The sequence below is a fragment of the Oncorhynchus tshawytscha genome, linkage group LG04, assembly GCF_018296145.1.
Source record: "Oncorhynchus tshawytscha isolate Ot180627B linkage group LG04, Otsh_v2.0, whole genome shotgun sequence".
In the NCBI taxonomy this organism is placed as follows: Eukaryota; Metazoa; Chordata; class Actinopteri; order Salmoniformes; family Salmonidae; genus Oncorhynchus; species Oncorhynchus tshawytscha.
The window spans coordinates 558,625-571,387 of record NC_056432.1 but is presented as its reverse complement, the minus strand read 5'-3'; the positions used below and the strand labels follow the sequence as shown (position 1 = coordinate 571,387).

The 12,763-nt window shown below is 38.3% G+C and overlaps 1 protein-coding gene across 2 annotated transcripts; it reads left to right on the top strand.

Moving 5' to 3' along the window:
* The first annotated feature begins 3,147 nt into the window (after positions 1-3,147).
* Positions 3,148-11,767, top strand: LOC112246441 (doublesex- and mab-3-related transcription factor 2). Of its 2 annotated transcripts, none has more exons than XM_024414759.2 (4): positions 3,148-3,408; positions 3,594-4,045; positions 4,621-4,723; positions 10,135-11,767. In XM_024414759.2, exons 2-4 carry the CDS (start codon positions 3,689-3,691, stop codon positions 11,337-11,339), a joined length of 1,665 nt encoding a protein of 554 aa, XP_024270527.1. In that variant the 5' UTR covers positions 3,148-3,408; positions 3,594-3,688; the 3' UTR covers positions 11,340-11,767. The 2 variants fall into 2 exon arrangements, with proteins under 2 accessions (XP_024270527.1, XP_024270536.1); XM_024414768.2 differs by having other exon boundaries at positions 3,531-4,045.
* The last annotated feature ends 996 nt before the right edge of the window (positions 11,768-12,763 follow it).

Here is a 12,763-nt window from a genome sequence, read left to right as displayed (position 1 = left end):
TGTTCTTTCATTTTAGGCAACGCAAAAAAGGAACATCCTTTTGAAATCCGATTCCTTGTAGGTTCTGATCTAGACCTTTATGCACAAAAGCCTCATCTTTTTCCAAGGCCCCTCATTGTGGGGATTATTGATAAAAATGTGTCTCTCATATGGCCGTATAGGCTTCTGTGGACCCCAAAACAGGCCTGGCCTTCAGTATGTAGCGCATTCCTGCAGTCAAATTACCAAATTGGCCTCTCTGGCCTCATGGGTGGAATGTTCACATTTTTCAGAATGAATAAACATTTAAAATCTGGTTTCTATGTCAAACGGTTTTGTTCAATTTCAGTCTTATGAAGTTTAATATTGGGATGCAAACTCAAAATGTAATACATTTCAACTCTATATCTGACATGGTACAGGTGTCTTATTTTTGAAAGCCAATAACCATGTGTGTGAGGTGTATATTTTTGTTTAAAAGTAGATATGTTAAAGACTTCCAAGAAACACTGTGTGACCCTGATTTAGCCCACTGCAGTAAAAGACTAAAACTTTGTCCAACCTATTTTAATGACCAATTCAACACGTTTGTTTCCTTGAATTGTTCTATTCATGGAGGCACCATATTGAAGGAAACAGCTTCAACAACTTTTTATATGGCCCTAAAAATAAAATCCCAATTAGTCAGATGTATTGATCTACAACAGAAGCGTCTGAAACACGCGTCTAATCGATCCCCGAATGAGGCCCCTCTCCCCTGGTATCTCCCGCGGTCAACTATGTTCCTATTGTTCGGTGTCACATTACAGCATCCTCAACAGATCCCTACCCTACTGGTTCTCATGGAGCTAACCCGCTAGGTCATCAGACTGGTAAACAGCCATCACTAACATAGAGAGGCTGCTGCCAACATACAGACTCAAATCTCTGGCCACTTTAATAAATGGACTTAATAAAGGTATCTATAGTCACCTTAAATAACGCCACTTTAATAATGTTTACATATCCTACATTACTCATCTCATATGTATATACTGTATTCTATACCATCTACTGCATCTTGCCTATGCCACACGGCATCGCTCATTCATATATTTATTTGTTAGATTACTTGTTAGATATTACTGCAAAGTCGGAAGTAGAAGCACAAGCATTTCGCTACATTCGCATTCACATATGCTAACCATATTTGTGACCAATAACATTTGATTTGATTTGAATGGATTTATATATTCCTATAGGATGTCACATTTAAGTTGCAATTTATATTGAAACACCAGCCATGAATCTGTAGGGTGACATCGTGAAGATTTCTTCTCACGTCGCCGCCTGTGTATCATACTACAACCCCAAGGTCTGTAGGGCGGGACAGGCAGGCAGTGAGCGTGTTCTCTAGTGTTCTCTAGTCCCGCATACTGACACGGTGTTTTCACAGACTCGTTTGTTGTGTCAACTTTCTAATGTCTCACTAACTCCAGCTGCTCACATTGACAGGGTTGAAACGGTAGGGAGGTAGGTGATAGGTAATGTAACTGCGTAGCAGGCCGTTTGGATAATATCTAAAGGCCTATATTATGATGAAATACATTCTATAAAATAAAATGTAGTCAATGGTGCAACATCAGGTAAAAAATATGCCAGTTTGTAAGCACTTATTATTCCAGTGGTAATGTATTTACACATTAAAACATCAATAACAAAGCCAATGTAGGCATTGGTAAAGTCTGAATGTATTTTTAGCATTTTGACAAATGTATTTAATTTTGTAGCCTACATTTGTCATACATGCCTAGCCCGAATGTTGTTTCCTCGTACAATATGTAACCTGCGGTTATTTTAGGCATATTTAGCATCTGATTGTAATAGGACTATTATTTAGAATTATTCAGAGTATTATTTTAAAACTAATGACTAGATGAAAAGTCTGTCGATGTGCCCTTGAGCAAGGGACTTCATCTTAATTGCTCATGTAAATCGCTCCGTATAAGAGTGTCTGCTGAATGGTCTAACGTCATTGTAACAAAGCGTAAATGCTGTTATATAATTTAGAATTTAATAGGGCCTAATTGGGATCATTCCAACCGACAGTAAGACCATTCAAAAATCAAATGCAAAGAACATCTATGAAGTTGTATTTTAAATAACCAGGTTTCCATCCAACCGTTTTATGAAAGTTAAGTACATGACACAACAGGCCTGATGGAAACAGCAAATCTGTTGGTATTTGTACCAAATGTAGACAAAACAAAATATGCTAGACAAGGTGGGCTCTTTTTGTGTCAGTAAAATTAACTATGCAAGAAATGGCGTGGAAACGCTTTTATGGGCAAACATTGATATAATAACCTTGATTTTGAAATAAACTTGAAGTCACGTGGTGATAGTATTTCGTGTCGTCCTCCCACTACGACTCGGGAAAACATGCGGTTTAAGCTAATAGGCTACATATTAAATACATTATGATGAACTTCACAGGGTGGTGAAAATGCACGGTGATGAGGTTGACAAATAAAAATAATTTTGCCCGTTTGTCCATAATAATCTAATTATGTACCGTGCCCACACTTTATCTGCGAGCTGTGGCTAGAGCACATTTGCTATATAACGCAACATTTTTGGTGACAAAACCATTTGTAGAGTTGAAAATGCGATGGAAACCCATTTAACGTGTATTGTTTTATTCGGTACATGGGAATTTAACCACAAAAGTCATTTGTATGTGCACTACCTCATCCCGCACATCATGTTTTCAGCAGCAAGTCAATTTGATGGATATTTTTACGCGAATTTTTGAATATTCGCATGAAAATCTGGCACCAATTGGATGGAATCCTATCTTGTGTCAGACAACGTTGCTACACTTCATGAATTGATAAGAGCTTCGAGTTCTTACCATTGAATATGAGGCCTATGCTACAGGCTGTCATTACGCATGAGGCCACTATCAAGCCCTCTATATAGCCTCATAGCCTCTCTCTCTTGCTTTCTGCTCTCCAATATGTTGATGAATCATTTCCTCGTTTTGTTTAGATTGTAACTCCACGCCATTACAACAATTCCATCAACAAAGAGAAAGTCGTGAACAGCCAATAGGGTCGAGGGGTTGAAAACGAGCCAATCACGATGGAATCCACTCGCACCCAAATTCTTCATAGGGATGGTGCTCTGGCTCAAGCCTGGAAGAAAACCGTGGAGCGGACCAGAGTGACAGACCACGTCAGAACAACGTCTGTATTTATCGTTGGGATATCTCTCTCTGTTCCGCGGTACATTGAGCAACAATTAAACAGATTGTCAGCGGTGTCTGTCAGTGCTGTTTTACAGACAAGTTCATCAGTTCAGAGCGCACTGACTAGAGACAAACTGCAACAAGGAGTAGATGTTGGAAGGAACTTTGAATCTTTTCTGGAGTTGCCTGCCTGCATTGAAGTAAGTCTAACTGGTTTACCCATTTATCTTACTCGTTTTTCACATAGATTGGAGGGAACATATGCTGTTATTATTTCTCTGTTTATTACTAATTGATATGTTTATTGGACTGTCATCCATAGGGCGCACAATGTGGAACATCATTCCATAGGGATTTTAATGACAGATATATTATTTTATTTCAGACTGTATTGACTGTAGTGAACTAACCGCCGCGTGAGCCAGAACCTTGGAGATAGGACGGTAGGCACGAGGCACCGGGAGACAGGCAACAGACATAATGACGGATATCGCCGGTGCAGAGTTTGAGATCGACGTGGAGAGTCTGGAGACCGAAAGTGACGACCAGGACCAGCCGGACTACAGCTCCTCTCTGTCCTGTGCAGGAGACAACGAGCCGCGGGCCAAGGGAGATGACAATCCGGGCACCACCAGCCAGGGGTCCGGTGAACAGCGGAAGCTAAGCCGGACGCCGAAGTGTGCCCGCTGCAGAAACCACGGAGTGGTGTCTTGTCTGAAGGGGCATAAGCGGTTCTGCCGCTGGAGGGACTGCCAGTGTGCCAACTGTCTTCTGGTGGTGGAGAGACAGCGGGTCATGGCGGCTCAGGTGGCACTACGGAGACAACAAGCTACAGAGGTGTGTGTTTGGATTCTAATAAATTATGATGTTATTACATTAAGGTGCGTGTGTGTTTTTTCAGTCATTGGAGAGGGGTGTAAAACTCGTTGGTTTCACCATGCAACTTTATTGCAAGCAATGTTGCCAAAACTGTATCTTAAAATAATTTTTATTTAAAATGTATTCCAACTGTCTTCATTGACTAGAAACACATGTCATTTTTACATTCTAAAAAACATTGTAAAAAGGGTCTAAATTGAAATCATGTCCCGTTTCGGTCTTATGCATCGAAATGATCAGGACAAAGGAAGTAGCAGCAAAGTCTAACACAGAAAATATTTTTAAATGTTTAGTTTTAGTTTAGTAGAGTTATATTATTTATTTCCTCACCGAACACAGTAACATGCTAGGGTGATGAACTCAGAATGGGCTGATGAAAGCGTAATAAGAATAATACACGAATCATTTATTTATATTATAAGTAGCCTCTTGGTATCACTTATCTAATATTTTCAAAACATTGGGACTGGTATCAAACGAATAAGGCCTCTGAAATCGCGATTCAAATAGTTTTATTTCTGTAATTTTATCAGGATAAAAAGGGAATTTGTGGGAAGCAGATTCCAGCAGAGAGAAGAGCTATTTACCAGAGACACATCAGACCATCAACGATGCTGGCTAAGAGCATTCTGGAAGGTAACACAGTTGTAGTCTATTCTAGTCTTGTCTAGTCGATCCTATCCTAAACTATTGAATACTTTTCTGTTTTGTTCTATCCTATTCTATTCTATCATATACTATTCTATTCTATCCTATAATATTAAATTCTATACTATTCTATCCTATACTATTGTATTGTATTCTATACTATTGTATTCTATTTTGTCCTATACTATTCTATCCTATACTATTCTATTTTGTCATATCCTATTGTATTCTATACTATTCTATCCTATAATATTATATTCTATACTTTTCTATCCTATACTAATGTATTCTATACTATTAAATTCTATCCTATTCTATTCTATTTTGTCCTATACTATTCTATCCTATACTATTCTATTTTGTCCTATACTATTCTATCCTATACTCTTCTATTATATTCTATCCTATAGTATTCTACACTATCCTATTCTATCCTATAATATTATATACCTTTCTATCCTATACTATTGTATTCTATACTATTGTATTCTATACTATTACATTCTATCCTATTCTATTTTGTCCTATACTATTCTATCCTATACACTTCTAATATATCCTATACTATTCTATCCTACCCTATAATATTATATTCTATACTTTCTATCCTATACTATTGTATTCTATACTATTGTATTCTATAATATTATATTCTATACTTTTCTATCCTATACTATTGTATTGTATTGTATTCTATCATATTCCAATTGGTCTTATACTATTCTATTGTATTTTGTCCTATGCCATTCTATCATATTCTATTCTATTCTATTTTGTCCTATACCATTCTATTATATTCTATTTTGTCCTATACCATTTTATCATATTCTATTATATTCTATTTTGTCCTATACCATTCTATCAGATTCTATTCTATTCTATTTTGTTCTATACTAGTCTATGCTTTCCTATTCTGTTTATCCTAACCCACTGTTCCTAGGCTGCCATTGAAAATAAGAATTTGTTCTTAACTGACTTGCCTGGTTAAATAAAGGTGAAATAAAAAAAATATTTAAAAAAATCCTGTCTTATCCTATCCTTTCCTATTCTATTTTATCCTAACCTCTCCGATCCTCTCCTCTTCTGTTTATCCTGTCCTATCCTCTCCTAGCCTTTCCGCCTCTGTTTATCCTGTCCTAACCTAGCCTTTTCTATTCTATTTTATCCTGTCCTAACCTAGCCTTTCCTATTCTATTTTATCCTGTCCTAACCTAGCCTTTCCTATTCTGTTTATCCTGTCCTCTCCTGTCCTCTCCTATCCCCTCCTCTTCTATTTTATCATGTCCTCTCCTCTCCTATCCCTTCCTCTTCTATTTATCCTGTCCTATCCTATCCTTTCCTATTCTATTTTATCCTATGCAATGCAATTCTATTCTCAGATAAAGCAGAAAACTCCTTTACCCTGTTTAGAAGTGATGGTTTTACTGAATGAACTGGTGTTGGATACTTGTTGATCTCCTTGATATTCTCTCTCTCTCAGACTTGTTACAATGTCTTTATTTTATAGGTATCAGATAGAACTAAGCAGAGGCACAATACAATTTGAGGTGTTTTGTAAAATGCTTTAAAGTTCAATACTTTCTATGTTTTATCAAAGCTTTATTTAACCTAATCTGATTGATATGTAACCTGCTTTATTTAACCTAATCTGATTGATATGTAACCTGCTTTATTTAACCTAATCTGATTGATATGTAACCTGCTTTATTTAACCTAATCTGATTGATATTTAACCTGCTTCATTTAACCTAATCTGATTGATATGTAACCTGCTTTATTTAACCTAATCTGATTGATATGTAACCTGCATTATTCAACATAATCTGACTGATATTTAACCTGCTTTATTTAACCTAATCTGTCTGATATCTAACCTGCTTTATATAACCTAATCTGACTGATATCTAACCTGCTTTATATAACCTAATCTGACTGATATCTAACCTGCTTATTTAACCTAATCTGACTGATATCTAACCTGCTTATTTAACCTAATCTGACTGATATCTAACCTGCTTTATTTAACCTAATCTGTTTGATATCTAACCTGCTTTATATAACCTAATCTGTCTGATATCTAACCTGCTTTATATAACATAATCTGATTGATATCTAACCTGCTTTATTTAACCTAATCTGACTGATATCTAACCTGCATTATTTAACATAATCTGACTGATATTAAACCTGCTTTATTTAACCTAATCTGATTGATATGTAACCTGCATTATTTAACATAATCTGATTGATATGTAACCTGCATTATTCAACATAATCTGATTGATATGTAACCTGCATTATTTAACATAATCTGATTGATATGTAACCTGCATTATTTAACATAATCTGACTGATATCTAACCTGCTTTAGTTAACCTAATCTGATTGATATTTAACCTGCTTTATTTAACCTAATCTGTCTGATATCTAACCTGCTTTATATAACCTAATCTGACTGATATCTAACCTGCTTTATATAACCTAATCTGACTGATATCTAACCTGCTTATTTAACCTAATCTGACTGATATCTAACCTGCTTATTTAACCTAATCTGACTGATATCTAACCTGCTTTATTTAACCTAATCTGTCTGATATCTAACCTGCTTTATATAACCTAGTCTGACTGATATCTAACCTGCTTTATATAACATAATCTGACTGATATCTAACCTGCTTTATTTAACCTAATCTGATTGATATGTAACCTGCATTATTTAACATAATCTGACTGATATTTAACCTGCTTTATTTAACCTAATCTGATTGATATGTAACCTGCATTATTTAACATAATCTGACTGATATCTAACCTGCTTTATTTAACCTAATCTGATTGATATGTAACCTGCATTATTTAACATAATCTGACTGATATTTAACCTGCTTTATTTAACCTAATCTGATTGATATGTAACCTGCATTATTCAACATAATCTGACTGATATCTAACCTGCTTTATTTAACCTAATCTGATTGATATGTAACCTGCATTATTTAACATAATCTGACTGATATTTAACCTGCTTTATTTAACCTAATCTGATTGATATGTAACCTGCATTATTTAACCTAATCTGATTGATATGTAACCTGCATTATTTAAAACATAATCTGTTTCATATCTAACCTGCTTTATTTAACCGAATCTGACTGATATCTAACCTGCATTATTTAACATAATCTGACTGATATTTAACCTGCTTTATTTAACCTAATCTGATTGATATGTAACCTGCATTATTTAACATAATCTGATTGATATGTAACCTGCATTATTCAACATAATCTGATTGATATGTAACATGCATTATTTAACATAATCTGATTGATATGTAACCTGCATTATTTAACATAATCTGACTGATATTAAACCTGCTTTATTTAACCTAATCTGATTGATATGTAACCTGCATTATTTAACATAATCTGATTGATATGTAACCTGCATTATTCAACATAATCTGATTGATATGTAACCTGCATTATTTAACATAATCTGACTGATATCTAACCTGCTTTATTTAACCTAATCTGATTGATATGTAACCTGCATTATTTAACATAATCTGACTTTTATTTAACCTGCTTTATTTAACATAATCTGATTGATATGTAACCTGCATTATTTAACATAATCTGATTGATATGTAACCTGCATTATTTAACATAATCTGACTGATATCTAACCTGCTTTAGTTAACCTAATCTGATTGATATTTAACCTGCTTTATTTAACCTAATCTGTCTGATATCTAACCTGCTTTATATAACCTAATCTGACTGATATCTAACCTGCTTTATATAACCTAATCTGACTGATATCTAACCTGCTTATTTAACCTAATCTGACTGATATCTAACCTGCTTATTTAACCTAATCTGACTGATATCTAACCTGCTTTATTTAACCTAATCTGTCTGATATCTAACCTGCTTTATATAACCTAATCTGACTGATATCTAACCTGCTTTATATAACATAATCTGACTGATATCTAACCTGCTTTATTTAACCTAATCTGATTGATATGTAACCTGCATTATTTAACATAATCTGACTGATATTTAACCTGCTTTATTTAACCTAATCTGATTGATATTTAACCTGCATTATTTAACATAATCTGACTGATATCTAACCTGCTTTATTTAACCTAATCTGATTGATATGTAACCTGCATTATTTAACATAATCTGACTGATATTTAACCTGCTTTATTTAACCTAATCTGATTGATATGTAACCTGCATTATTTAACATAATCTGACTGATATTTAACCTGCTTTATTTAACCTAATCTGTCTTATATCTAACCTGCTTTATATAACCTAATCTGACTGATATCTAACCTGCTTTATATAACCTAATCTGACTGATATCTAACCTTCTTATTTAACCTAATCTGACTGATATCTAACCTGCTTTATTTAACCTAATCTGTCTGATATCTAACCTGCTTTATATAACCTAATCTGTCTGATATCTAACCTGCTTTATATAACCTAATCTGACTGATATCTAACCTGCTTATTTAACCTAATCTGACTGATATCTAACCTGCTTATTTAACCTAATCTGTCTGATATCTAACCTGCTTTATATAACCTAATCTGACTGATATCTAACCTGCTTATTTAACCTAATCTGATTCATACATCAATAAAAAAAATATATCCAATAGGCTTTATTTAAAAATGTTTTTTTTTATTACCTTTATTTACCTTTATTTAACTAGGCAAGTCAGTTAAGAACACATTCTTATTTTCAATGACAGCCTGGGAACAGTGGGTTAACTGCCTGTTCAGGGGCAGAACGACATATTTGTACCTTGTCAGCTCGGGGGTTTGAACTCGCTACCTTCCGGTTGCTAGTCCAATGCTCTAACCTCTAGGCTACGCTGCTACGCTAACTCCACACTGTCAACCTGCAATCATTTGCAAGCAGTTACTTTTCTTTTTAACAAACAGTTTTAACATCAATAAAATTAACAGTTATACGAAACAGATCATCTATACTTTTCGCAGTTTACTATAACATTAAATCTAACCCAGAATGAAATCGAATATTGTACTATTATTAGTATGACTATAAAATAGTATTATATTGTATTATATTGTTATTATATAGTATCAATTAATATTAAATAGTGTCATATAGTATTATATTATTATTATATAGAATAGTATTATTAATATAGTATTATATTATTATCATGTAGTATCACATTGTTATATAGTTATGTTGCTGCATTGCTCTACTGTCAGAACTAGAAGCACAAGCATTTCGCTACATTTGCAATAACATCTGCTAACCATGTGTATGTGACCAATACAATTTGATTTGATTTGATTTATATGTCATCTCACCTCTGCCCCTGTTCTGTCTCCTCTCAGGATACCGTCCGGTGCAGGGTGACCCGTACCTGGGGGCCAGCCCATCCCTCCCGCCCCCCCTCAGCGACAGGATGAGGAAGAGGAGAGCGTTTGCTGACAAAGAGCTGGAGAGGATCATGCTGGAGAGAGAGTACAAGGAGAGAGAGCTGCTAGGACCCTCCCAGGCTGCTACAGCCTCTCTGCTCTTCCCCAACAGTCTGGTCCGGCATGCTGCAGAGTACAAATCCTACAAGACAGCCCCGGAGGAGCCTCAGCACAACAACAAGGAACTCTGTCGCTTCCTGTCACCCAGCTGTGTGGACCTCTCCCTGAAATATGCCACCAGCCCCAGCAACATGGAGCTCATCTCCTCCAATGTCTCCGTGGCGACCACCTACCGCCAGTACCCTCTGACCTCACAGCTGACCTCTCAGCGAGGGTTCATGGTGTGGCCACGTGGCCCCTCCCTCCTGTACCAGCAGTGCCTGCGCAATGCCACGGCCATCCAGAACATGAAGCCAGGTGCAGTCTGGGATCCCAGGACGATGGCCACTGCCGCAGAAAGCCTCCCACTCGACCACGACGCCAGGGCAACCACTGCCGTCACTGCCGCCAAGCTCGAGGGGTCGAGGGTCGCTGTGGGCCTCCCCGAGGGTTTTGACCCCCAGCAGCAGGACGGCCACGCCCAGTCCCAGGCCCCTCTCACCCAGGGGGGGCACCGCAAACGATCAGCCTTCTCTCCCCCGCAGAGAGGCTTCGGACAGGCCTTCCCTCCAAGTACATCTCACCCCCAGCCTCACCCTCACCACCCCAGCCACGAACATGTCCTGAACAAGCTGAGCAAGGACAGCGCCAAACACACGCTATCCATGAAGCTCAACTCTTTTCACTCACTCATCCAGCAGACACTGAGTGAGAAGGCTAGGGCCGGGACTGGAGAGAGAGAGAGGGTTGGGGTAGAGGTAGGAGCTGGGGCTGGGGAGAGAGCTGGGACCGGGGTCGAGCTCCGGGGCCCCTACTGTAACGAACTGCTGGAGGATGCAGCCAGAAAGTACCGTGAAGGACCTTCTAAGGACTTCTACAGTTTCAAAGGCTCTAATAGATACAGCAAGGAGTGCCTGTCTAAGTCAGCCGGGACGAAGGTCGTGTCCAGCCAGTCTCTATCCTTCTCTGTGGAGGCCATTTTGAATAGGCCATCACCTGCTATGAACAGAGCATCACACTAACTGTATGAACAGAGCTTCACAGTAATAACAGTCATGTTTACCAGGAACGGACTGGGACCAAAAGTCAACTCCGAATTTTGTTTTTCCTTGAGACCTCCATTATCGGCTAAATAATGATGATTCTGCACAAACCCCTCAGTTAAGTCTGGTCCACTGGCTTGAAATGGACCAAACCATTCTGACATTGGACCAACTGCCCCATGACATATCCGTTTCTGTCTGCTCTGAACTATGTAGTGCTCTCTCAGACCATCTACTGTCCAAGGATTTGTTCAGGCAATTGTTTTAACTGGTCTTCCATTGCACAGACACTCAGACACACAGACACACAGACACTCAGACACTCAGACACACAGACACACAGACACTCAGACACATAGACACACAGACACACAGACACTCAGACACTCAGACACACAGACACACAGACACTCAGACACTCAGACACTCAGACACACAGACACACAGACACACAGACACACAGACACTCAGACACTCAGACACAGACACACAGAAACACAGCCACACACAGACACACACAGACACACACACACACACACACACACACACACACACACACACACACACACACACACACAGACACACACACACACAGAAACACAGACACAGAGACACAGACACACATACACAGACACACACACACACACACACACACACACACACACACACACACACACACACACACACACACACACACACACACACACACACACACACACACACACACACACACACACACACACACACACACACACACACAGACACACACACAGACACACACACACACACACACACACACAGACACACATACACAGACACACATACACACACAGACACACACACACACACACACACACACACACACACACACACACACAGACACACACACACACACACACACACACACACACACACACACACACACACACACACACACACACACACACACACACACACACACACACAGACACACACACACACACACACACACACACACAGACACACACACACACACACACACACACACACACACACACACACTCAGACACAACACACACACTCAGACACAGACACAACACACACACTCAGACACTCAGACACCCAGACACACAGACACACAGACACTCAGACACTCAGACACTCAGACACTCAGACACCCAGACACAGACACACAGACACACAGACACTCAGACACTCAGACACCCAGACACACACACACACACACACACACACACACACACACACACACACACACACACACACACACACACACACACACACACACACACACACACACACACACAGACACACACACACACAGACACACACACACACAGACACACACACACACACACACACACAGACACACACACATACACAGACACACATACACACACAGACAC